This window comes from Clytia hemisphaerica, unplaced genomic scaffold (assembly GCF_902728285.1).
Source record: "Clytia hemisphaerica strain Z4C2 unplaced genomic scaffold, Clytia hemisphaerica genome assembly, whole genome shotgun sequence".
Lineage (NCBI taxonomy): Eukaryota > Metazoa > Cnidaria > Hydrozoa > Leptothecata > Clytiidae > Clytia > Clytia hemisphaerica.
Genome location: NW_027104025.1, coordinates 440407 through 467406, shown reverse-complemented (window position 1 = coordinate 467406; position 27000 = coordinate 440407). Strand labels below are relative to the sequence as shown.

At 34.8% G+C, this 27000-nt stretch overlaps 2 protein-coding genes across 2 annotated transcripts; both read right to left on the bottom strand.

Annotated features, from left to right (window-relative positions):
* Positions 1 to 2478: 2478 nt before the first annotated feature.
* Positions 2479 to 14163, bottom strand: LOC136811601 (F-actin-capping protein subunit alpha-like). Its single transcript, XM_067068230.1, has 10 exons — positions 14045 to 14163; positions 8721 to 8784; positions 8021 to 8072; positions 6745 to 6895; positions 6119 to 6235; positions 5632 to 5711; positions 5010 to 5094; positions 4610 to 4681; positions 4255 to 4317; positions 2479 to 3496 (listed from the first exon to the last, which is right to left on the bottom strand). The coding sequence occupies exons 1-10, from the start codon at positions 14081 to 14083 to the stop codon at positions 3359 to 3361; spliced, it is 861 nt and encodes a 286-aa protein (XP_066924331.1). The 5' UTR covers positions 14084 to 14163; the 3' UTR covers positions 2479 to 3358.
* A 2091-nt stretch (positions 14164 to 16254) lies between these two features.
* On the bottom strand, positions 16255 to 26972 carry LOC136811600 (uncharacterized). The gene is made up of 10 exons (XM_067068229.1): positions 26749 to 26972; positions 25065 to 25273; positions 24610 to 24748; positions 23617 to 23946; positions 22361 to 22554; positions 21885 to 22005; positions 21301 to 21404; positions 17673 to 17788; positions 17212 to 17248; positions 16255 to 16938 (listed from the first exon to the last, which is right to left on the bottom strand). The coding sequence occupies exons 1-10, from the start codon at positions 26960 to 26962 to the stop codon at positions 16450 to 16452; spliced, it is 1953 nt and encodes a 650-aa protein (XP_066924330.1). The 5' UTR covers positions 26963 to 26972; the 3' UTR covers positions 16255 to 16449.
* Positions 26973 to 27000: the final 28 nt, after the last annotated feature.

Sequence of the window (27000 nt, the reverse complement as noted above, 5' to 3'; positions counted from 1 at the left end):
TGAAGGTTACAGCAGGAAGAAATCGGCTCGGATTTTCAGCGTGCCCACAATCGCACCCATCTTACTTTTTAGCTTAAAATTCAAAATGGTACCCTCAGCTGCGACAATGGAAAAGATAGCGGAATGGACCAGGAAAGTTCATAGTGCGGAAAGGGGTCTGATCCCCCCTTCTTAAATGATCCCCCCCTTCTTGGCATCCCCCCAACCTTTAAAAATACCTATCCCCCAAGGATTTCGGGCTAAATTTTTTATGGTAAAAAGAAGGGAAACAGTAAAGAAAAATTAAGTCTGGCAAATATAATACCACTTTATAGTGAAAATAAAGAACTTCCTTTCATGCAGACCAAATTTCATAACAGTGCTGGAAAATAATCTACAATATATGTAAGCCCCCCCCCCCTTCTTAAACGATCCCCCCCTTTTTAGTGAAAATTTCTGATCCCCCCCTTCTTCACTTTTTTGGAAGGTGTCACCCCCCCCCCCTTAAAAAAGGGGGGGTTCGAACTATGGAAAGTTGAGTACAATACCGAATGTGTACCATTTTGTTATTTCAGAAAAGAATGGGTTTGAAAGTAAGACCGTATATTCTTGTCTTGGAAAGTTTAAAAGAATCCCAAGAATAGAGATGTACGCACGCAACAACAGTAAATTTCAAAAATACTGGTAAGAGCAACAAGATTGTAGAAAACTTACATAGAAACGAATTTCTTGTCCTTCAGTTACTTCATATTCCCTTGGTTTGACCAATGAGATTATCCAGGCTCGTCACGTGACACATCATGTGAAGCATTGAGCTCTCGTGTTGGGCGATGAGCTGAAGTCTCTGAAAAAAGAAAAGTCGTAAGTTTAAATGCATATTTTATGCTAAAGATCAAATTTAACGCCTTATACGAGGGCAGCTTTACCATACTCGCAACGGCAAAGTAAGGACAAAGCAAGAAAGGGACTTTTTATCCAGAGTATTCTAGGATGATCCACCTTGAAGTTATTAAGTGTAAGTTGAAATATTTAGGACAAGATAACAAACGCGGGACAAAAAAGAAAGGAAGCGAAAGCATGTCCAATAATAATGTCCTGTGTCTGGTATTTTGAAACTTTCGGAGAATTAGCCAATAAATTGTCGTTATTCGTACGTAGACAATATGGTATCGGCAAAGAACACACGTAACGTAGGGCACATACAATCTAGTTGTACATTCTATCACGGTGATGCTAAGTAGTAAAATACCTACGTCACGTATATTTGCATCTAGTCTTAATTAAATGAGACGTGCCAGATCAGAGACGATTTTCAAACAAAACTCGTTATAGTAGTCTCCTGATTATCTTATTAGTACAGTAGTACAGTAACATTTCTCGTAACAAATTTATTTGCGATATCCGTGACGCATGAGCTTTTGTTCCAGGAGAAGACAAGTCCAACTAAAACGTAGGTGTTTTCCTGGACCCACCTTTTCCACATGACTTAATGGATTTAGTCGAATAGTTGTTGCAAGGTTCTTATGATGCTGTAAAAAAATGAATAGTACCCAAAACCTGGACTAATATTAAAGGGTTCTCGTATAAAAAATTAATATAAAATTCATACCTTAGACTGACCATTTCTTATGGGAAAGCCTTGTGTGGCCATACTGATTAATTATTCTTGAGATAGACGGAGAAGGTAGCAGTGATTGGTTTAGTCCATTCTTCATTGTATGAAGAGCTTATACCATGCATAACTCTTTCTTATTTTCTTTTCAAATTTTGGATATTTTTCCTGAAACATTAACCAATTAACCTTTATGATTTAAAATTTAAAGTAGAATGCTGCCCTGAGAGACAAAAACCTAAAATATATTCTTTGAAGTCAAAACAGCTAGTTGCGAAGTTGTCAATGTGTAGTGACGGTATCTTCATATACATAGGCATTAACAGTAGTATGTCCAATTAAGAAAGCCTTTCAGAAGGCTTACTTCAGCTCCTGCTAGTTCAGATTATGAAAAACTGGAGTGGGTTCTAGTGTCCATGGGATCGATTTAATGATTTTCCAGGGTCAAAACACATGTCGTAAAGGGATGGGTGATGAGGTCTATTGTATCTCTTTACATCTAACTGTATATCGCCATTATTGTTCAGTATAGAAAAGAGTGGGAGGGGTATCTATTCTATTTTTGGGAACTATAATAATGCAGAAATTAGAATCCCAAGGACCATAAAAGATGGATTTCTGATGATACTATTTGTTTACATTTTGATTTCACAGTTTACCTTGCTGTTCAATTGACTAGAGTTATCGAATCTAAATTTGAGCAATCAAGTCCAAATAGAGACTATTCCATTACTCAGCTGGCAATTTAACAGGCAAGAATCGCGAAATGAATAGAAATAAACATATACTGCAGAAAACATTGTTGTACCCTCTGCCACCTTTCAAGGTATCAATCAGTAGCTATAGTGATGGATGGAATGGGATGGAGAAATAAATAAAGCTATCAGTCAAAATATTTTTGGTGTGTCATAAGAAATAAATTTTAAATTATATTCACACTATACATAGGAAAGTGTTTCATTTTGTTAAAAGATAAATTCCTGAAATATCAAGCCCTTCAGATTTTCAAAATTACTAGTTATCCTTTACGAAATATACCCTCTTTCTTTTTTTGGGAGTAAAAGAATATAGAGTTTATTTCAGGAAGAGCTCAAAAATTAAAGGATGAAAAGGTAAGATTGAAGACCAAAGATGAATTACAGCAATCTGGATGCAGAGCAAATTTAAAATTACTGGTAAAAAACTGGTCTAAATCTTATTATTTAAGAACATCTTCACAAATAATTAAATTATAAACAAAAAGAAAAAACATAAAAAATTATTGGTAATGGGTGAAAATGTTCTAAGCATTTTTGAGAACAATACAGCTGGAAATATAAAATCAACAATTTACAACAAATCTTAGTTGAAGCCAAGTTTCTGAAGAAGCCAATGTAGAGGGTCAAAAATTGTATATTGAAATAATATCTTGAAAACAGTAGAAGAATCGTGAGTGAACGCAAATGGTATTGAAGAACTAACTATATACCATGACTGACAAAAATAATATAACAAAAAAATTATTTAAAAAATCACTAAAATTCAAAAGGAAAATTTTTTTAATTATAATAATATTAAGCTTTTTTTAATAGAAAAATCCCAAAAATAACACCTAAAACAGAATCTATACCCTAGAAGCATTTTTCTGGGGCATTTAAAAACTTATCCTTTTCAAAATGTTTGGTTTTACTTTTATTTCTAATACTTCTCTACAAAAATTAATCTTCAAATTTGGAAGTGGGTGGTTTTTCTTTTCTTGATAAACCTACAAGTATTCAACACCTTTCCTTAGCTTTTCAATTCAGCACCAATTCGGTATGAAACAATCTTGTTCCAATCAATCTTGGTTCTTGTGATGGGTAGTTGTCTCCTGAGTGCTTTGAATGTTGTGTCAGACATCATTTGGTAGTTTTCACCAATGGCTCTCTGTAAATGTCAAAATAGAAAAAACATTTAAAAAAATTCTCTTCATTGTTCATTTTCAAAAAATAAACATTAATACAATAACGACTGGTTAGTGAGGGCTGTACTGAGAAATATTGCCCGAGGTCAAGTAACGACCGAGCTTGCGAGGTTGTTGCGTTGACCGAGGGCAATATTTTCAGTACAGCCCGAAAAAAACGGTTATTATTTTATTTGTTAACCGTTTCCTTCAGCTTCGATTGATTTTTAGCGCTTTATCCAGGAAAAATAGCGAAATAAAGCGAAAAAAACAAGCGAAAAGAGATAAAAAAAAGTTATAATTTCTGAAGTCAGAAATAAAAAATGAGTCATTTTCTTTTGAAAAAGTGACGTCACAATGAATTTTCCTAACGACAGGTAAATCTGGCAGTGTAGGCCCGTCGTCATGCAAAAATAACCAATTGCGTTTGCACAAAAAGCCGTGTAGCCCGCTTTGAAAGAGTAAACAATGAAAAATATTGCTTGGTTCTTTTGATGACAGATAAATGTATAATAAGGGTGAGAGTTAGATGGGATAAAAAATGACAAAGAATCAGAGATCAGGCAAACATGAGAGAGAACGATAAGACATAGATGGACAGCAATAAATGGGGCTCGTTTATAATTAATTTATAATTAAAAGGTTACGCAGCTCAATAATATAATCACATGTATTGAAAGTACCAACGTATGTGTATTCAACAATGTAAAAACCGATATTAAAAAAAATATTGAAACTTTACCTGGTATTCAGTTTCTGAATCGTCTATATGTTTTGCTAAATCTCTTCCCAGTGAATTTGCATCCTAGAAAGCATCAAAAACATATCCATGAGCAAAGACGAAGCATACAAATTTTGATCAAGCTTCTATGCTCAACTGCCTGACTGAAAATCCTGATTAAAAATCCTACAGAGGAAAGCATAAACAACACTTCAAAAATTGTTTACAGTATATGAAGCCTGTCAGAAAAACAAAGAAAGGCTCATTAATAGCGGCAACGCCGAAATTCCGCTATTTTTTCTATTAAGACTGATGAAACCGTCCTTCCCTAATAGTCAACGTAAAAATAGCCAATGTAAATGATAAAAATTCTTACAGAGACGTTGATTTCTTTGGTGACATCTTTATGTGAAACCAATTGAACATTACCATCTTCATAATAATGTACCTGAGAAAAAGTGAAGAAGTTGGTTAAATAAAGGTTTACGGTTCTCAAGTATTTCAGGGTCATAATTCGGAAAATAATTAACAAAGATTGATCCCAAAAAAAAACTTAAAAGACAGAAGCTTCATGTTTTTTTTAAAACATAAAAAATTATTTCAAACGTTTCGACCATTATCACTACCATCAGCAGTGAAATCATTGATCTCAGCATCAATGTTTAGGAAAAAAGGTTTTTTATATTACCCTTTCGTGAAAAAAAAGTGATTTAAACGAGGAAATTTATGACTAGACCTAATTTAGCTGATGAAGAGAGACTTTGAGTGATGAGTACCTGTAGTTTTAACAATCCTTTTAGTTCTGCATTACCACCACTTGAGTTGAAAGTCACCGACCATTCTGATCGCCATCTACCATTCCTACAAAATTAAAAAGGTCAAAAAAACTAAAAACATAATACTTAAATGGGATTAATTTTCGCGGGGATCAAAATTTCGCGGATTTCGCGTTTCCATCATGAATTAATTCCAAAAAAATGTTCAAAGACCAGTTTTAACATCTTTACCGCCATTAGAGAAGCGTTACTAACGAGTTTTTCACAACAAACATGCATAGTTTAACGTAGTAAAATAACAAAAATAGCACAAAATTATTTCACAATAGAGTTATCCGCGAAAAACAGCTACCCATCACAAAGTCCCAGTGAAATCTTGATGATGAGCTCAACCGCTAAATTTAATTCCCGCAAACATTAATCCCGTTAAGTAGGGCGCTAGCGTTTTTTCAAATAAAAATTTTATAAAATTTTATATTATTTAAAACATTGATCAAGGTTTGTATTGAATTTTAAAGTATTTTCAGTGTTCCGATCAAGTAAAATAAAAAAGGCTTGTTACTTTATATAGTGTGCGGAAAGAAAGAGAAATAATAACGGTATAGATTTTTCAGTAACATACCAGAAGTTTTGTGGTTGAAATTGATGGTCTTCCACGCATGCTGTGATGGTGATGTCAGAACCACTAGATTTACCATAAACCTGTAACATTTCAAAATGGAACGTTTACCCTCAAATTTATTTCTAAATCAAAACATATTTGCACTGATACCAATTTTGAACAGCTGATGTGCAAGAAAGAGGGCAAAGACTTGAAAACTCCGTAAAAGTCAATAGACCTACTATATACTAAAGTCTGTCCCAATATAATCTGTCGCGAAGATAAAAAAGGCTATAACTTTTGATAGAATTCAAATTAGGTAGCTGTTTTATTTCTCGTTAAAAAGTTCCTGAGTGGAATACTATCAAAACAGAAAAAAGAGAAGATGTGAAATAAAGAGGAAGAAAATCAACTTCCTAGAGAATAGTGCTATGATTTTCATTTTCATAAATGAATTTCTGTAGCAAGGTCTAGTGAGGATTTCGATAGTTTTGGTGAATTTTCTTACTGTTAAAACACCATGTGGATAATGATCTTTGACATAATTTGCGACAGCACTTTCAACAGCACTTCTCCACGATTCTGATGCATCTCCTGTGTCGTGAGCTTCTAAATCAGTGGCTTCCTAAAGGAAAAAAAGCAGAAAATATAAAATTTCAAGACAATGCTTTCAAATAAATCAATTTTGCAAAAAAATTGAGAAAAAACAGTGATGGATTTGTTAGAGTTGTTCAATGGCGTTCCAAATCTACAGGTCTGGCAAGTGTGCAGCAACTTCGATTTTATAGGGCTCAATTTTCAAGTCTTTAGAACGCCATGGGTTTTTGACTTAGTCGAATTAAAACTAGGTTTCATTAATAGAATCTGATGTCCTTGGCACTATCAACTGGCAGTCCTTACTGTGAAAAAGGGTGTGTGTCATAATGACACTTGCAACCATCAAAACACGGAACATTGCATTACTGGTTTTGATATTTGGTTTTTAAATTTATAACATACAATAATATTTAGCATTAAATATCTTACCTTCTTGCCTGTGTGCTGGAAAATGTATGTGCAATGGAATGTATTGGCCTGTCTGGCATGAATTGTCTTACCGGGCACAAATAATTAACAACAAATCAACGAACTTACCTTTCTCAAATGGTCATATTTGAACTTTTGTTTGGTTTTTGGATCATAGAATGTATTGTTGTCCAAAGCTCCGTGTTTGGTGATCAGTACGTTGTCACCACTATTCAATTTACAAGGTGTGAATTGTTCCATGTTGTACTGTGAAAAAGCACTGCAAAAAAGAAAAACCAGAAGTGAAATATCAACGATGTAACTTCATTTTATTTTTATTTTACTTGACAATATATTTCGATACTTTTGTATCATCATCAGGTCTAAAAAATAAATAAAGATAAAAGTTAAAAACAGTAAAACTGCTTGCTAAAAAACTTCAGTATTTACACGTCAAATACTCTCTATATCAACTCAACTCAAAGAATGAGCTCAAATTTTCAAACGCCAGTTGTAAGAATTCAAAACTGGCATGTGATAATTGATCAATCATCCCATGATAATTGATCATTTATCCCATGACAATTCAAATTCTCAAACATTGTTTCTTTGTTGTTCAGCAAAATTTCTATACACCTGCCATCCCTTAAAGCGTAAAAAACCGAGTCTACAAGGAAAGCTCTGTGATCTTTGTCCTTAGGACAAGGTTAGAGTAGGCTTGTTTTTCTCCTTCTTCTACAAGGAAAGCTTGACGTCAAATGTCTCAAATCGTTGAATGGGGGGGGGGCGTACGGGGTTTGCGATTTCCGAAATACCGAATAATTTTGCAAAAATTTCCGAGATTCCGTAATAAATACTGAAGTTCTGAAGAAATTCTGAAGAAATTCTGAAGAAATTCTGAAGCAAAAATTCATGGATTTCCGATACCGAAACGATTTAAGCATTCCAAAATACCGAAGGAATTTTACTTGATTTCCAAAATTTCCGAAGAAAAACGGGTCAATTTCCGCGATTCCGAAATACCGTACACCCCCCACTTGAATTGAATTTCTTACAGATTCAGACTATAAGCTAGTCGAAGTAACCAAAAGAATCGTAGAATTTACAACGAATTTGCCAAAGTTTAGTTAATTGGCCCTTATTCCAAAGAAATGACTCATTTTGATAAAAGGTAACAATTAGTTCACACGGATTAACAGAATAAGAGAATCAATTTATCTATAACAACGATTGAAAGGCAAAAAATATATACCTTTTTTTTAAGTTTAAAACCTATAGAACAAATCTAACCAATAATCCTTCATTTCAAAGAAAAGGGATGGAAATAGCACCTGAATAGAAACTCTGCACTTATAATCAATATCAGACAGAAAATTAATAAATCATTAGAAATATTTTCTCAAACCTAGAAGCTTGTTCTTTAAGTAGTTGATCATTGTCCAATAAAACTCGAACATCTATAAGAGAAAAGATTAAGATGAGTATTTTATTTAAATGAAAATTCAAGTCACAATTTCAGTTTCTCTAATTCTTCTTTCTACAATAAATGGAAGGTCTGTAACCAAAAAATAAATGGATGACATGTAGCAAACAATTACTACAGGGGGAGAGCATTACACCCCTATAAACTTGGGTTGTATTATATGAAAAGTAACATGTATATATACATGATTGTAGACTGGTCTTTCCTCTTAAATGCTAGCTAAGGTACACCCTCTGATATGTTTTGATATAGGGGATGCGCGTCATGTATAAAATTACCGTCCAAGATTTACACCTGTCTTTGTGCTTTTGATTAGCTTGGTTAGTATGTTTTATATGAGTGATCTTTAAATTTCATTGAATTTAATCCAAAATTTGAATGGCCCTAGGTTAAAACAATTATTGGATTATTGATGGGAATTTCATACACAATTAGCATCCCCTATATCAAAACATATCAAAGGGGATGCGTGCAGTCTAAGGTACAGTACGGTTTTACCCATTATCATCTGGAGATATCATCAGTGGTTTAAATCATTCAGGTTGGTTTTGAATGTAATGTGATTCAAAAAACCCTCCTTAGCAGCTTAGCATATAACTACTGCTATAATTAATTATCTTACCATTAAAAACTTCATTAAATTCTCCTGGAGGTGCATGCTTGATAAAACTGGAACATATCCTCAGCTGAAAAAAATAATGTTACCAATCTCTTCATCAACCTTTAAAAGATGTTAAGAGTTCCATCTCAAAAGTGCAGCAAGAAAGAATTTAACAATTGTATAATCTATTTGTTAGTAATAATTACATCAAAAACATATAGAAAGATGAAGACGGCGGTTGGTTATCGATTAAAATGGACCAGAAATAAAAAAATTAAAGAAGATTTAAAGAAATAACCAACCAATATTTGAGTGATGTATATTAGTCCTGCATAGTCGAACGTGCGCAGCGCACTGGGCTCAACTTCAGTAGCTTCAGATTATTCAAAGGCCCGGTTGTAGCAAAACAAACTAGCTTTAAAACTCATTATTGCGCACGGAGCGAGCGTAAGCGAGTGGAGTGCGACTCTTTTGGCAAACGCATGCGTGTAAGCAAAATTTACAAAATTTACAATAATATGCAGGCCCAAAAAATGAAATTCAGTTTTTATTTTTCACGATTTTTTTCGTCGCTACTCCTCTGTGTTTAGCCTCTGGAATGTTTCAACTTTGAAAATTTCGTGAAAATTAGCTTTTTTTAAGACGAAGTCGTTGCAGTGTCAATCTTTCGCAAATTTAAAACCCACTTCCCCTTGGAAAAAATTGACGTTTTTTTATTTTTTGGGACCCTTGGGGCATAAGGTATTTTTCAAAATTTCAAAATTTCAAAATTCCAAAATTCGCGAATTGACCGTTGATAACATTACGGGTAAAGGGACCCATTGACGTCATGGGTTTGGGAGAAACTTCAAGTTTGAAGAAGAGTTGAGAGGTCGTTGACCCCTCTTTAGATCGGGAATTTTATGGGGAATGAGATGGGAGGGTTTATAAGGCTTGAAAAGGACTTTTAAATTTGGCTGAATTTTTAGCCATTTTCAGCTGATGCGACAAAAACAAAACAAAAAGAATGCGATAACTCGAGGTTGGAAAGGAGTTTGGAAATGGCGAACCCCTCTTTGGATCGAAAAAATTTATCGAGAATGCAATGAGAGAGGGGTGTTATAACGCTTTAGGACGACTTTAAATAAAAATTGGCTAACATTTAGGTAAGCGGTATGAGAAAGTTATAAACAAAACAGCCGAAAAGAAATAAACTCTCTGAATAAATAATGGGAAAACGAAAAAAAACAGCTACTTTTTTATGAGCTCTTTATTCTATTCTTTTCCAAAAAGTCATTGGAATTGATTCTGATGTATACAAGAAGAAATCCCTCCATCAACATCTACATCAACTCCAGACTCATCATGTCTCCTTCTGACAAAAGAAAAGGTTCTCGTGATTATTGGAAGGCTAAATTTGGCCAGGCTCAGTCCCTGATAAGGGAGATGGCAGAAAAAAGCATCCAACTGGAGGAAATTCCTGGCCTTCTGACAATAAAAAGGGTCAAGCCACACGAAGAAAAGAAAGCAACCACCACTAAAAGGGTGACTTAGGTACACGGCTTGACAAGGGCTAAAGGTGTAGCAACCAAGGTCAAAGAAATCAGGGATGAGAAACTGAAGAAGGAAACTGAAAAAGAAGAAGCAAAGAAGAGAGAGTAGATCAGGGAAACATTCATGAAATGCAAAACTCAATGTACCTGTTTGCAACAAAAATGCTTGGCTTTAGGATTAAAGCAGTACCCAGTATTGCACTATTGCATTATTGTTCAGTTTGCAGCAAAGCAAGCTGTAAAGTTAATGGAATCAAACCACTGATGACATTACCACCCAAACAACATTCAATCTCTAAACGATTGTTTGAGGAGGATTCGTCATCAGGAAGGGGAGGAATTTGAATCTGAAGAGAGCGAAATGTCCGAAGATGAAACTGATGATGAAAGTGATATCCAAAAACTCAAGAATTGCTGGAAAGGCCTGGCATCGCCAACAAAAGAGAGTGAAGTCACTGGTAGATGGTATGCTGCCATCTACACCACCAATAAAACAAAAAGGTTGTATATTGGTTGTTTGTTCGTAGGGGTAGGGGTAAAACAACATTTTTAAGGGGCTATCTTCAAATCATGCTATGCTAGAGTTTTTTTGATGTTTTTCTACCCAAATAACAATAATCTGAAAAAAAATTTCAATTTCATGCATTTTTCAGGAATTGCCGGACCAAAAACTGCCGATTTTGGTCCCAAAACCCCAAAAATGGCAATTTTCGTCATTTTACTGATATTTCTCCTTGTTTATGATCCCACATGAAGCCATTTAGTATTCAAAGTTGTCTGAATATAATTTAGAAGTACTTAAGATATAATTTGGGTGCTTTCAACTCCTTATTGGACCAAAAATTAGGCAAATTTGGGCCAAAAACTCAAAAAAGGTAATTTTTTGTCAATTTGTTATATAAAAGTTGCTCTTAAATGCCAGGGCCTGAAACTGCCATTCCTTTCAAGGAAATTAATGCATCACAGGAGTCAAGACCAGGGTAGACCTGGGTATAGAATGGGCTTTTTTATTTATTTCTTTAGGAAGAACACTCAAGCTTACTCAAAACATTGTGTTTTAGAATGAAATACAATTCCATAATGGCAGACTTTGGCAAATTTCTGACCCAAACCATTTTGGTTTTCCCAGATTATTTCCAGAATACTTTCAACACCGAAAGATTTCAGGACCCTATTTGAAGCCACTTTTGAGATTTTAGCCCGAGAAAATTAGAGTTTAGCTCTAAATATTGCGTTTTAGTGGGAAATGCAATTCCATAATGGCGGACTTTGGCAACTTTCTAACCCAAACCATTTTGGTTCTCCCAGAGTATACCCAGAAGACTTTCAACACCAAAAGATTTCAGGATACCATTTGAAACCATTTTTGAGATTTTACCCTGAGAAAATCAGACTTTAACTCTAAATATCGCGTTTTAGTTGGAAATGCAATGCCATAATGGCAGACTAGGGCAAATTTCTGACCCAAACCAATTTGATTCTCCCAGAGTATTTTCAGAATACTTTCAACACCAAAAAATTTCAGGACACCATTTGAAACCATTTTTGAGATTTTAGCCTGAGAAAATTAGACTTTAACTCTAAATATCGCGTTTCAGTGGGAAATGCAATACTATAATGGCAGATTGGGCAAATCTCTGACCCAAACCATTTTGATTCTTCCAGAGTATTTTCAGAATACTTCGAAGAGCCAAAGATTTCAGGACATCATTTGAAATCATTTTTGAGATTTTAGCCCAAGAAAACCAAATTTTAGCTTGAAATATTGACATTTAGCATGAAAACTTAATTTCTAGGGCGCCATTATGGATTTTATAGGAAATTTTTGAGAACTCAAGATTGATTTTTCCTGGAGCTTTCTCTGAAATGTTTCATTGCTGAAAATTTCAAGTGTGTAGTCCAGGCTTTGTCATTTGAAAATTCCAGGAGTGTGGTCAATCGCACTCCTAAAAAGTACTTTAGGCGTGTGATAAGGAGTGCTATGCATAACTTTAAGTAGTAAAATCCAAATTTATGGCGTGTGATTAATCACTCTCCTCAAAGATTTTAGTGTGTGTGGAGGTGTGCGCGTGCTATCACACGCCTCAAACGATGCAGCCTGGTGTACCTTAAAAAGTTTAAAAGTTGTGGGTCCTCAAAAATGCTGCTTTCGTGCATTTTGCTACCCAGAGTCGGAGAAAATCAGCCTTTTTAGCCTGAAATTGAAACATCCAGCGATCTCGCTGGGGTTTCTTTACTCTTTTTGTGTTGAATATTAGTACAAGACACCATTTAGAAACCATTTTGACCCTTTCCTGGCCTTTTATAGTCTTAAAATGGGCAAAAAAATGTCATTTTTACTCATTTTTCGCTTTAGTGCAAATCAAAGACCCCTTTGGGGAATGCTGGATTTTTGACCTAGGAGGTTAAAAATTGCGCAAAATGTCTTAAAATAGATTAAAATTTTCACAAAAAAATACTACACTTTGAATTTTTTGACTTTGCCATTTGACGATCTACTCTTAATAGAAGGTGATCGGGATATGGCTGCAGATTCCAGAAAGACTTTTCATTTGATGAACAGCAAAACAGGATTGTTTGCGTTTGATCAACACACTTTACGAATGTGATGGACTCAATCAGAATTATTATAGATTTAAATAATATATATATTAAATCTTAATAATTTTTAGCAAAATGAATCAAAAATTCATTTGAAAATATTTAAATCGGCATCAGCTTTGAACTTTATATTTTACATTTTTATAGAAAATACAGTTGATTTTCTTGTTTATTTAGCTTAATTAAGCCTCTAAAGCCCATTCTATACCCAGAGGCCCCTAATCTTGACTCCCTGTGATGCATCAATTATTTCTTTGAAATGAATGGCAAGTTTTAGGCCTATAACATGCATTTAAGCAACTTTTACATGGCAAAATTGATAAAAAATTACCTTTTTTTGAGTTTTTGGCTGAAATTTGCCTAATTTTTGGTCCCAAAAGGTGTTGAAAGCACCAAAATTATATCTTTAAGTACTTCTAAATTATATTTAAACAACTTTGAATACTAATTGGCTTCATGTGGGATCATGAACGTAAGGATAAATACCAGTAAAATGACAAAAATTGCTATTTTTGGGGTTTTAGGACCAAAATTGGCAATTTTTGGTCCGGCAATTCCTGAAAAATGCATGAAATTGAAAAAAATTTTCAGATTATTGTTATTCGAGTAGAAACACATCAAAAAAACTCTAGCACAGCATGATTTGAAGATAGCCCCATTTTACCCCCACCCCAAATATATTTTTTATTTGAAAGTAATCTCTTCATGAAATAAAAAGATATAGTCAAATCTTGTAGGGTCATTTTTCAAAAAAATTTTGCCAAAATATTTTCGCATTTCGCCATTTTACCCTACGCAAACGCACGTGATATAATCGATAACAATACGTGATCGAAGATAAGTAAATAATTGATAAGTAATCAATGCATGAACGATAAGTAATCAATGATTGTTAACAATCGATACATGATTGATAAGTAATCGATAATCTTGTATGTAGTCGATATGTGATCTATAATAAGTATATAATCGATAGCTTGGAAAAAATCCATCGCTGATCGATACTCAAGATTTTTTGAAGGTCTGATTACCTATCGATTCTGTCGGTTAGTCGATATCTAGGCCATCGATTACTTATTGATTATTTATCGATTACTTAAGATTATCGATTATATCGATTAACTAAGCCTGGTCTGCTGGTTTTGCTGCCAGGAGATATTTAAAGGATAAAATAAAATTTAAAGCTTCTACTAGTCAGTTTAAATCAATTACCTTTTCTCCATCAGCGATTGGTTCATAGTATTCACCCATGGTTATAGTGAGTTTTTACCAGAAAAAGAAAGGAGGATGTCAGCCTTCGTTGACCGTTGACTGTTGTTTCTGTATCAAAACAAGATGGTCGCCTTCGGTCGACCCAGGGTGTGTAGGAGCTAGACTAGCGAATATTATAGCCGAGTTGCCGACCACCTTTTTATGGGGGCGTGGGCGTGACGTTCGGGCGTAAATAAAAAATCTGATTTCGCAAGAAAAAAAGTCTTTCTAAGTCTCAGCCCTCTGCTAAAAAATAATCACACGATGTCGTTTTCAACAGGGGGGTTGTATTTTTACAGTATAGCGGCTGGAAACGTGGAAACTATATTTTAAAATCATGCAGACAGTTGTGACGGTGGTTTTTCCCTTGTGGTTGTGGATTCTGTCTGTATTTTTTTAATTTACCGGTGTCACTGCAAAATTTTTGTCAAGGGACACCGGGAAGTGTTCTCTTTTCTTGTTAACTATTCGTCGACCATGGGATCTGTTTGCCAGGAGATATGGTCTTGCAATAGGTAAAGGCCTGCACTTCTTGCAGAGTCCGGTGCGTCGCCTATGGCCCTTGCAAAGTCGGTGGACAGATTGTCAAAAATCTACCACCCCCCACCCCTTCTTCACACGCAGCCTTTTCAAAATTGCCCTACCTTGGAAGCGAAAGTGATTAATATGGGTTCCAATTTGGATTAATGATTGATTAATGTTAATTGCATCACTCACATCTCTCTTTGATTTGGCTGTTTAAAGTAGGCGGTTCTATCTTCCGTTAGACTCTAACTTAGTTAGAGGGTCAGTAAACGCAGGAACATGTATATGCACCAGCGCAGAGTCAGGGCGTCAGATGGCGGTTTACGGAAAAAGGACAGTGGCGCTAGAGTTTGAATAAAACATTACGAACAAACACTGTAAAAACCTCTGCCACTGCTTACTCTGCATCGGGCTAAATTCCATTTTCAAATTTATCCCTGTCTCTTAAGTTAAATTATTCCCTTTTAAGTAATCTTGTAGACAATAGTAGTGTGTACCAAACTCTTTCTTTGTTGACTGACTGAAAGATAACGCGAAGTTCAATTTATTACGGTAGTTAGGGGTAGCATTTCATTTCTCAGACATTTTTAGATTTTAGATGTCTCTGCGGTGGAGCGTAGTATATTGGTCAAAAGAAAAATGAAACAATTCCATTCGAGCGTGCGCTTTATATTTATGACGTAATCTTTTTTCCAAGCAGAAAAGATTGATGAAGCCAAAAGGTGCGATCGCAGCGCGCACAAGTAGTGTCAATATGGTGATAAAAAAGAATATTTCCACTCTACATATCCAATCCATCTTGACAGGCAATACAACCTACAAATTCGACAACGCTATTTGCGAGATGGGAAGTATCAATTTTCCGTGCTCCTTGATGGTGTTGAGATAATTGCAGATGTCAATAACCAACTTACTTACTTACTTACTTATATTCATGTTATATTGCTTATCAACCAAGTCCAGTCGAAGTATACAAATTGAAACATACCAACTTTTTGTAAATTTTTGATGGAATACTGTATTATAACATTTGGTTATATTTCCACAGATCTGTAAAGCCCGAAGGGCTAGATTTGCGGCCTTTATCGAAAAGTGAAGCAAGTTTTGGTAGGATTTCCTAACAAAGAAATCACGTGACAACAAGCAATTTCACGGGTTTGAGAGATGCGAAATAGCGTTTGCCACCTAATTTTTTTGATCTCGCGCTCTGAAAACAATTAAAATTCTAGATCCTATCCATCGGCACGAAATTTAAAAAGTCAAATTTTTGCTTCACTTTTTTTTGCTGGAGAAAGCTTAAAGTTGCCTATCTAGCCCTTCGGGCTTTACAGATATCTGTGTATATTTCTGTCTGTCTGTCTGTCTGTATGTCTGGAAAGTACTTGAAAGTCAATCAAATCTCACTTTCATTTGTTAAATCTTTAGAGTATTTGAAATTTTATGAGATTATCAATGTTAAAAAATTTCTATCAATATTACGTAAGCATAAATCAAATTCACATTCGTTTTTATTTCACAGGCTTTCCTTTCGTGCGTGCTGTCAGAATCATAAAAAAGCGAATTAAGGGACTGGGTTCCAGTTTGCTTCTCTTTCTTTATGTTAAAACCAGTTTATTCTGAGTAATAGACTACCTTATTAGTAAATATTCAGATCATCAGATATGTTGATTTGATTTGTCACCGTATCTCTAAATTATATATTTACACATAGATTACATGATTTCAAAGCACTGTAAATGTTCGTGTGAGAGTTTCTTGTAAAAAGAGGCAAAAATCCCCACAAGTGATTATTATCTGTTCGAAAATATAAAATTTGATCAACTATATACTAATCGATCATATCAGCCAGTTGGAGGGGGCGGAGAATAATCGGGTGGTGGATGTCTAATGGAGGTCGAACGCCCCACATCATTCCGCCCTGTTGTAAAATCACAGTCTTTTTCTTCTAAGATTCTATACAAAGGTTCTTTAGTGTTGTTGTTTAAAAATCCAACACCCGGTGGATAGTCCGGTGCTGGAAACGGAACAACGGGTTTTCCGTTACGTATTTCATCATATTCCGCTCCCTCTATTTCTCTGTAAACCGGATCAGAAACGGGTCTTCCGGAAGGGTGATTAGTTTGTGGGCGTGTCTTATTTTCATCAATAAATTCATAGGGTTTAGAATGTTCTATGGGTTGGTTTTGACTTAGCGGTAAACTGTAGATTGAAGGATCAATTTCAGCGTATTCTCGGTTTTGATTGTAAGGATCGTCACAGTGTGGATGGGCCCTTGTTGAATGCAATTTTTTATCGTACGTAGGGTTTCCGATGGTACTTCTTTTGTAAGGCTGAAATTGTAAACGAAGAATATTTGATTTTTGTTTTTTAAATAAGAGTGATATCGTTTGCTTTCTCATTAATTTTGATTTACAAGCTTTTTCACATTGGATTGACATGGATGTGGAGCAAGATTGGTCAGAAAGAGGAAAAGAAAATTTTTTTTTGTTTATATCAGCATAATATAACAATAGGCAGAGACTGTCCTGATATTGAACTGGAATATTTATGCAAAAATAAAACCTTTAAGTACTTTATGTAAATGAAACGATAAAAATGCTTACGTTTTCGTATACTTGGACATCACTCATAAATATAGCCCTGGAAACGCAATAAAACAAGTTAAACTAAATTAAATTTCACATGGGATGGAAAAACTGCAACATTTGATTGATTGATGACTAATCGTGTATACACAGTATTACCCAAACGTAAGGAGTCTCGAGGCACCCATTAACTTCATGCACACATTTATCTGAGTAGTTTCTAGTTTTTAAGGGGTCTGTTAAATAAGCGAGTTTTCAATGTCAATGTCCCTCCAAATGCAAGTACACCTTTTAACTCTTACGTTTCAAAGGGAATGGGGTTTGAGTTTTTTAGGGTTTACCGGTGAGCATTTCAATACAATGTCTTCATACATTTCACACTAGACGATGTTATCGTCCGTCAAGATAAGCGCGTGATTAACTCCCAGTGGATTTAATAAAAGTATGTCAGCGACAGGGTTGATAGATGTTAAACTTACTTCTGATGTTGTTTTTCTTTAGCTTTCTTTTTCTTGCGGACAATGCAAATAAGACAGAGGATGAATAACAGCAACAACACCAAGCCACCAACTGCACAACCAACGATTACCATGATCTAATGTTGAAATCAGAAATGGTCAAAATGGAAAACTTTGTATAGCTCACTGAAAGTTTTAGCGGTTCATTTTAGTACCTTTAGAGGTTCTAATAATCGCGTTTACCTTTAGATAACAAATTTGTTCCTTTTCGGGAATAAATATATTCCTTTAAGGATTAAAATGATACCTTCTGTGGCACGATTTTAAAAAACACCGTTAAGGTAATTTTAAAACACCCCGTAGGAATTATTTTGTACCTTTTGAGTGATTTTCGGGATTTCCAAAAATTCGAAAGTGAACAAGGTATAATATAGTAACCGTAGGGGCAGGAAAAAAGCCTTCGAAAGAATTCTGAAGATCCCCTCAACGCTAAAGGGATCATTATGTACCTCTTAGGTATCTCATAAACAATAAAGTATAGAGTGTCAAGATTCTCATTCACTCAGTAGGAAGACCTTGGGATGTCGTTTGAAAAAACTTAAGATTGAACGGCAAGACCTTGAGGAGTCTAGCTTGGCATGAACGAGCACGCAAGACAGGTCATGAAAGGTCTTTAATTGAACATTTTATGCTCTGTGTTAGGGAACTGTTATAATCCAAGACTCTGAAAGTTATTATTCTAACCGTATTTCCGCTTGAAACCCTTTAAAGCTCAATTAATTTCACTTTTAATAAAAGCTATCCTTTAGCCTAAGGTTGTTCCATAGATGTTATCATGGGTTGGAGTTATGCTACCTTTGAAGCCTCGGGAAAAAGGCGACAAAAAATACCTTTAGAGGTATTTTCAATCGCGTCTATGATTCTCGCCTAATCGTGTCTATGGAGTTTCGCTACTTTTGATAACCTAGAGATACAAATTCGTACCCTTTGAGGTATTTTTGAATGTTTTCTTGCGGGAAAACATTCGGCAAAAAAATACCTTTAGAGGTATTTTTAATCGCGTCTATGATTCTTGCCTAATCGTGTCTATGGAGCTTCGCTACCTTTGATACCTTAGAGATACAAATTCTTACCCTTTGAGGTATTTTTGAATATTTTCTTGCGGGAAAACAGGCGGCAAAAAAATACCTTGAGAGGTATTTTTAATCGCGTCTATGATTCTTGCCCAATCGTGTCTATGGAGCTTCGCTACCTTTGATACCTTAGAGATAAAAATTCGTACCCTTTCTGATAAAATCGATGCTCTTTGAGGTATCATCCCAAAGAGTCCTGGGACGGAGAGAACGACGGGACGTTGTGAGAAAATGACAACAATCATATTTCCGCGGTATAGTTCCAGAACTAGAAAGAGTAAATTCTCCTTAAAGTCTGAGAGAAACCCATACTCCCGCCTCTTTCAAAAATCAAATTTTTGATTGTGCCGCTCATTTGCGCTTTGTCTGTCAATCTGACAGGTCGAAGCTCTCAGTCGCAAATTATTTAAAGTCCGAATTTTAGTCGCTTGCTAGATTCTTTATTAACTTTTATTTTGCGCTGCTGAAGAGATCCAAAAAACTTTTGGGATTGGTCAACTTTCTCCCAAATATTCCTGCTGGAGAAGATCAACATTCGGTACAAAAGCATATTGCAACTCTCAAATCACAAACCTATTGCTCTAAGTAAAAAGAACGACTCGTTTGGAGCTTAACCTGCACGATCGACGAGCAAAACTGATCAAGGATCACAAATCCGTCAAAATTCTGATTGAAATATACCCAAACCTTGCAAATGGTGAACAGGTAAGCATAATTCGGCTAATTGAATCAGGGGAGTGGGCCAATTAGGCAAAATTTGATATGGGGACGTGTCATTGGTCAGAGTCCCTTTTTAAGACTCTTAAGATATCTGACAGGGTCCCAAATTAACTGGAAAGAAGAAAAATTTAAATTTTTCGTTCAGATAGGGTCCCAATTTTATCAAAAATTCATATCTGACAGGGTCAACTTCTCAAACTACAGCGGCACGTCCCCGTCGGCCGTCAAGGTCAGTGCCCCGGGCATCTAATAAGTTACTTTGCAACATGCGTATAGAATCATTGAAATATCATTGAAAGTAAGAATATAATGAACAAAAGTTTTACAGAATGTAACTTTCTTTTTCAACAGATCGATGTGCTGTTGTGGGAGTATTAATCTACCGGTAATATTTCGAGAAGATACCAAAAATTATTATGGAATCGCGAACGCGCTCACTCCTCGAATCGGCCATGCTAACCCTGACACTTTTGAGGATCAAGATTTCTTCATTCACCTGAATGGCATCACCATAGGAAAGTCAGGAGATCCTCTGACGGCGTTGCCCTATGAAATTGCTGTCTTATACAGAAAAAATGACGGCAGTGAATAAATTAGAAAGATTGAATAATCTTACTGAATAGTAGGAAATAGTGTATGATTATTAGGTGATATAGAATAGGCCTACTAGTTTTTGTCAATTGTAATTTTTATTTAATTTATGATTTAATTAATTCTATTTATTGAATCATTTGGCTTTCTTCTATATTTATCAATATTGTAAATTTCATTTAATCCAATCTACAAAAATAAAGAGAGGAGCTTTGATCTCCTTAACTTTATGAGTTATTCGTTCAATTAGTATTCGCTTATTCTAGTGAAGAAATGATAGGAAATTCATTATATCTAGGAGGTAAAAAAAATACCTTCTTCGCACCATCAATGTAAGTGATGAAAAACAACCCCGTGGGTAAAAACTAAAACCGCTTTTTCGGCACTTTTGAATCCTTTTGGTGGTGTTTTTAAAGCACATTAATGGTATATCAGACTAATTTTACCCTAAAAGGGTCGTTTTGCGGTATCGTTTGAAAATTACCTTTTTGGTGACTTAAAAATACCTTTTCGGGGACAAAAAAATTCTTTTGGAAGTATTTTTTCATACCTCAAAAGGTACCTAAAAGTACCTGTAAGGTATCAATGAAAAAATACCTTATAGGTTTTTTTTAAATTTGTACCTTAAAAGGGTCGTTTTGCGGTATCGCTAAAATAAACCTTTAAAGGTAATAAAATGAACCGCTAAAACTTTCAGTGCTGAATTGACAAACATTTCTAGACAGGTTCATCCTGATGAAAAACTTTGCCCGGCTAAGTTTTCACTTTTAATTAATGTATAAAATTAGGAGTTTGGGATGCATACATCCAATACCCATTTAAACGGAAGAGAATTAGAAAATTTGGGGTGGGTGTTGTCTGAACCTGAGGTTCAATCAATTATAGCACCCTTGTGTCACAGACCTGCTGAACAATTTGGCAACATTGTCGTCCCCGGTGCGTAAAATACCCTTCCATTTCAGCCCCACTGGGAAATTGACTTTAATTTCATCCCCATTCAACATTCAATGTAAAAATTACACTCAAAAACCATCCCGACTAGATATTGTAAGCTTGAAACAATATAATTTCTATCCCGATAGGAAACTTTATCTCTGCTATTGGAAAAGGATTAACAGGGGACTGTGAGACAGGGATGGATGTATTATATCATGGAGAATTTTGTCAGTTAAAGTTTTGAAAAATGGAGTGAGCGAAGACCGTACCTCAGATTCATCTGTAGACGTCAGTGTATCAAGAGTTGGTGAAGTTGTCGTTGTTGTTGTTGAAGGCTCCAATATCTTGTTGATCAGGTCAAAATTCACCATTTCTAATTGAAAATGGGAGAAATATTTTGTGCTTTTTTTTTGGAGCCTGTTTTTAACTTTCGTTCAAGAAGTGGCTCCAATCCTTCAGAACTTGCAGCGTACCAAATTTTTATTACAGTACATGATGTCCATTCTAGAAGTCTTGTGTAATCAAAATATCAATATCATTCGACCAGATGGCTTGGATCAAGACTAGTCCATTCAACCACGAGTATTTTAATGGGGAAAATATTATAAGGGGATAAAACTTCGCAGTTCTCGCGGACCAAAATGCATGATTTGACAGTAAAAAGAACAAAATCGTGAAAAATGTTGTCTCCCAATAGTGCCATCCGTGGACTTAACGAAATCTTAAAATTTCGCAAATAAGTCCAAACGTGAAATTTAATATCCGCGAAAATTTATCCCAATAAAGTAACCATCGCTAAAATTGATAGCAAAACTGGATATTTCCAAAACAGCGATTTTTATAGAGGGATTACCTGTAGTCGACCCATTGAACTTAACAACAAAGCAGTCAGATGAGAGGACTGCTTCTTCTGGACATTTGATGGTGATCTTGATAACGATCCCTGATAAATGCTTGGTGAATCTGATTGTCATCTGATAGAAAGTAAGATCAAAGAAGGTTTAACAATCTGAAGATAAACGTACATACATACATGACTCTCAAATGTATCGCAAACTACATCATCTCAAAAAATTTATAATGTATAATAGCTTTAGTGCATTACTTATCAGTTATGTATGTAGGCGCTTGAGAAAGGAGTTTACAAGAAAAAGACTTTCATACAGAAAGACTGCTTAGCTGTTTGGTAATCGGACCTGAAAATTTCAATTAATAGGCAGATTTGAATTAACGGGAATTCTTTGTCTTTAAGGCATCCTACTTTAAAAAGAGTGAAAAGCAACTAAAGGATTTCAATCAACTTGTTCAGGTCTCAAAATACATTCTGACCTGGTCTTGATTGTTAGTCTCTTCAACAGTGAATAGAGATTCCACTTTAGAAGAATGCAACGATTTCCAGTCACCATCCCATACAAAGACATCGAATGTTGCTTGTTTTGAACACGTCTTGTTAAGTATCACCTGAACTTCATTCTCAACTACAGTCAAAATGTTGAATTGGCTGTTGGATGCAATTTCGCAATCTGAAAATATGATTCACAATTTCGTTTTGTTTTCTTGAAATCCGCCTCATAATTAGGAAGTAGATCATTTAAAAAATTAGGTCTCTAAATGACTGGAAATTACATAAAAAATCAATGAATTTAAGCAAAAAAATTAATATATTCTTTAATGCTTTCAATTGTCGTCTTTATTAAGAAGCCATCGTTGAAATTAGAAATAAAGACTTTCAAAAAACCGCAGAAGTTTTTCCGTAAATTTTATTCATAAAGTAACAATCGTGAAACTTAAGGGCTCTGGCCATAGTGAATTTTTCATAATTGCCGTGTTTAAAATGTGTTTTCTGACTGATGTAACCAACAAAACTATGGCATGTTATACATTTTCTGTTAGACAAACTATTCCTGAATCTGAAAATTCAAAAATTGCATTGAAAAAGTTTGATGAAGAAGAAAATGAAGACTTTTGCGAGGAAGAGTATTTCAACTTTGAAGAGCTTAGTTTCGGCGAGGAAAAAACATTTTGAAAATTTTTTTGCAGTAGATGGTGTATCTTTTACCGAACAATAAAAATTTTTGCGGAAAATTTTTGTAAATGCTTCTTTGTCTCGAAATCTTCAAAATAGTGGTTTTTCATCAATTTTTCATCCAAATTTTGCTTAAAAAAACAGTAATAACTTTTGACACACCTTTTTAGAAAAATTTTCCGCAAAATTTAAAATAGTTCAATTCTTTGCGGACAGTGTAAAGAAATTTTGAAACAAAAAAGTTAGTTACCCATTAAAACTAAGCACTTTTTGTAAAAGAGGGTGATGCAACATATTATTAACATCTTTTTAAAGTTCATAACGTCATTTTTGCAATTAAATTCTTAATTACTCTTAAGGGGTTCGATTAAAAAGTAATTTATAAAGGCAATTCTTTGTTAAAAGTGTTAAGGAACCTGAAATATAACTTTTATGTTCAAATACCAAAATCAATTTTCGGACTATGGTCAGAGCCCTTAAATGCGCGAAATTTCTTGAATTCTCTGCCTCTCGAAACTTGTTGTTCGCAAAATAAAAAATATATATAATCAAGACTTACTAAATTGCTTGGTATACGAACTAACACATCTATCTTTATTGCCAAGGTTGTTGAGATATGTTCCCTGATTCTTCCTACAATTACATTCATCGTTAGTGCAATAATCTCCCGATGCTGATCGGTGGATAAAGTCGGGAGGCTTAGTCGTCGTTGTCGGTAGGTTTGTCGTTTCCCTAACATCTGTCGTTCCTGGAGCCTTACTAGTGGAAGAGGAAGATTCGGTTGTCGTAGTCGTAGTTGTGGTGGTTGTCGTAGTTGATGTTGTTGTTGTGGTTGTTGTCGTTGTTGGAGGGTCTGGTCCCATCCCGAACATTGATTTCTTTATAGGTACTGCAAAGAAATTGAACAAATATTTATACTTAGTGACTTGATGAGTTTAGCAAAATCCCATTCAAGTTTCATGCACTTTTCAGTTAAATCTATTAAAAATTAAAATTTTCGATGAATACTTTAATTTAAGTGTCATATGACAGGACAAAGCCAATTTTTAAATTAAGAAATAATCGAATTTTCAAAGCCATGTGATATCGAGTAATCTTACATTATTAAATTCTATCTGTGTACTTAAAAGAGGAAGGTAGGAGGTATAGTCAGAACCTTGTAATTACAGCCCATTCTCCACAGCTCAATGCTGATAGGGATTCGAGTGACTATTTGAGTTACAAAGAGCTAAAGGGGAATGCTTTAGAATTCAATGAAATCTAAATGGAATAAATGCTGATTTAACAATGTGAAATCGTGTAGAAAACAAAAATTAAGTAGCGGTTTACGATTATGCGAATTCTTAAGTGTGTCATCATTTGTGATGTTATTTTGAGGGGCGTCGTAATCTATTTAGACTACCTTTGCCCAATTATGCAAATTCTCAAGTGTGTATGGTATAGAAATTTAAATTTCTTCAACAGCCGATTCCAGGTTTCTTTTTTAGAGCTTATCCCTTCAGAGAAGGTACAAAAATTCGTTGTTTCAGGATTCTACGTAAAAAGGACTTACATGTAGTCGAGCCTTCATGTTTGACCACAGCACAAGACGCTGGCAAAAGAACTCGCTTACTACCATCTTTCTTATAACATTTGATGCCAATTTTCAAGAGTTGCCCTGACCATAGACGTCGAAATTGAAACTGGATCTCCTGTTGTAAAATCAAGAACCGTAGAATAAGTTATCCGTGGTATCTCAAAGGTATTTAAAAGACAGATTGTATAAAGCTTAATACTCTCAGGTGTCTAATAAACCCCCGGTCATTAGGCTCTACCGTTTATTAAAATTTGAGGTCCCTTTTTCAATTAATTTCTTTGATTTTCATTAAATTTCTCGAATTTTCGGAAAAACTCGCGTAATTTGCGTAAATTGATCCACATTTGAATATCGTCAAAAAAGAGGTATCTGCTAAGTGATCAACAATTGAATTTTTTTTGAAAGTCATCATCTAATTAAAATCAACAAACCTTTCGTTTGTGATCAATCAAAGCCAATGAACTACTAATATCTCCAACGTCTATCCATTCGCCATATCCCCATGGTTGGTAAACGAATTCCACGTCATCTGATGTGTCACACAATCTTAATCCAGTCAACTTGAAAATAGTATTATTCACATCCTGTGAACTAATGAATTTGATTGTCGTAGATCCATCCAAATCTATGGCGCCACATTCTGAGAAGAATTAAAGCTTTTATAATTAAGCTTCTAAGAATGTTCATACGAAAGAAGAAAGATAAGATAAACTTAAATTTTGATGCGTTATTTATTAAATTGGTTCATTATAGATCAAAAGTTGTGTTTAAATGACTAAAAAACTTATTTTCAATTTCAGAAAAAAAAAAAACGTTGAAAATCAACCAATCTGATTAAAGGATATATCATGTTTTTGATTTGACCGTTAAAAAAAGATAATTTGCTGTGCTGGTCACTTTGGTGGTGATTTTTTTTATGAAAAGAAATTTCCCAATGCTAGGAAGAATTTTTTGGAAAATGCCAAAATAGCTGGTCAAATTCATCATATTGGGCTCTTCCAGAAAAAATCCGTTCATGGGGGGTGGAGGATGAATTGTCCAGGGGTATTGAAAAAATGCCAAAAAATTGCAATGTCCAGGGGGTAATTTTTTGTGTCCACGGGGTTGATTTGATGTTTGTCCAGGGGTATAACCCGTGTCCAGGGGGTTAAAAATCAAAATGTCCAGGGGTAATTCATGAAAAAAATAATAATATCCTCCACCCCCCATGAACGGATTTTTTCTGGAAGAGCCCATTCATGGTTTCGATATCCATCTTTACATTGACTTTATCCAGTCTATAACCATGCTGCAACTGAAAATCTGAAGAAAAGTTCGATAAAAACAAATTAAAATGATCTGATGATGATTTTAAACCTTTTCGACAGTAAAGTTTCCAAATTTGTGTGTTTAACTACTATCAAATGCTGATAATTATGCAGAAGGCTTATTGCGATTGTCAATTTTAAATACAAATTTAATCGGTTGATTTTTAACATTTTCGAGGTCTTTCTGAAAGAAAGTCTTCATTCTTAAACATAACTTTTGATCTATAGAACCAAATCTAATAAATGGCTCATCAAAATTTAAGTTTCACTTTCTTTTTTCTAATGGAAAAGTATTTTCTTTTAAAATTTTTAGACCTCGAGAAAATATACCTGTAAGAGCGAAACCTTTTTGTGCCTCACCATGAACATGTTTTTTTTATAACCATCGATTATGCTTACTTAAGCTTTTAAAGCATCCAGGCATAGCATATGCTCAGTGCCGTAGGAAGCATTTTCATATTGGGGGGGAGGGGGCTGAAGTTTAGTGACACCGCGAGGGCCAACCAGGGGGGGGGATTTTGAAAATTTGAGCTCTAAATTGCTTAAAAATACACTCAAAACCTGCGCATAAAAGACAATTATGACAAATTAAAAAAGAGAAACTTAGCATTTTGCAAAATAACCATTTTTGAAAAAATTATTGGTGGCTAGTCGTGGAATGTCTTCTTTTACTTGCACAGTTCCAAACATTTTTGAACAGAAAAAATTGACATGATAAAAAATTCAGGCTGGTATATGCTTAGGAAATCTGCAAATCTGAGCCTTCGTATGCTTATAAGCGTTATGCTTATAAAAAACATGTTCTTACCAAACTCTATCCTGTAATCATTGATACATTGACTGTCTCCAAATATTTCTCCAGTTACTTGTGTAGGGTTGTTCAATTTGCAACTCACACCTCGTTGGAATGATTCATCACCTTGGAAGTAGTCACCAATTTCTTGACGTTCAATAAAATCACCAGCACCAATGCCAAATAAGGTCAAACAAACACCAAGCGTTAGGAACTCATACTGGATCATAATGTTACCTGAAACTGGAAAAAACATTGTTTTGAGAC

Bases quoted from the DNA above. Each gene is read 5' to 3' on its own strand.
- LOC136811600 (XM_067068229.1), bottom strand. From the start codon at position 26,962: ATGATCCAGTATGAGTTCCTAACGCTTGGTGTTTGTTTGACCTTATTT. The intron at 23,947-24,609 runs GTAAGTCCTTTT...ATTTCTTTGCAG, and splicing joins ACATGAAGGCTCGACTACAT to TACCTATAAAGAAATCAATG. The intron at 16,939-17,211 runs GTAAGCATTTTT...TTACAATTTCAG, and splicing joins ATGTCCAAGTATACGAAAAC to CCTTACAAAAGAAGTACCAT.
- LOC136811601 (XM_067068230.1), bottom strand. From the start codon at position 14,083: ATGGGTGAATACTATGAACCAATCGCTGATGGAGAAAAG. The intron at 8,785-14,044 runs GTAATTGATTTA...TATTTTTTTCAG, and splicing joins CAATCGCTGATGGAGAAAAG to CTGAGGATATGTTCCAGTTT. The intron at 4,318-4,609 runs GTAAGAATTTTT...GATGCTTTCTAG, and splicing joins CCAAAGAAATCAACGTCTCT to GATGCAAATTCACTGGGAAG.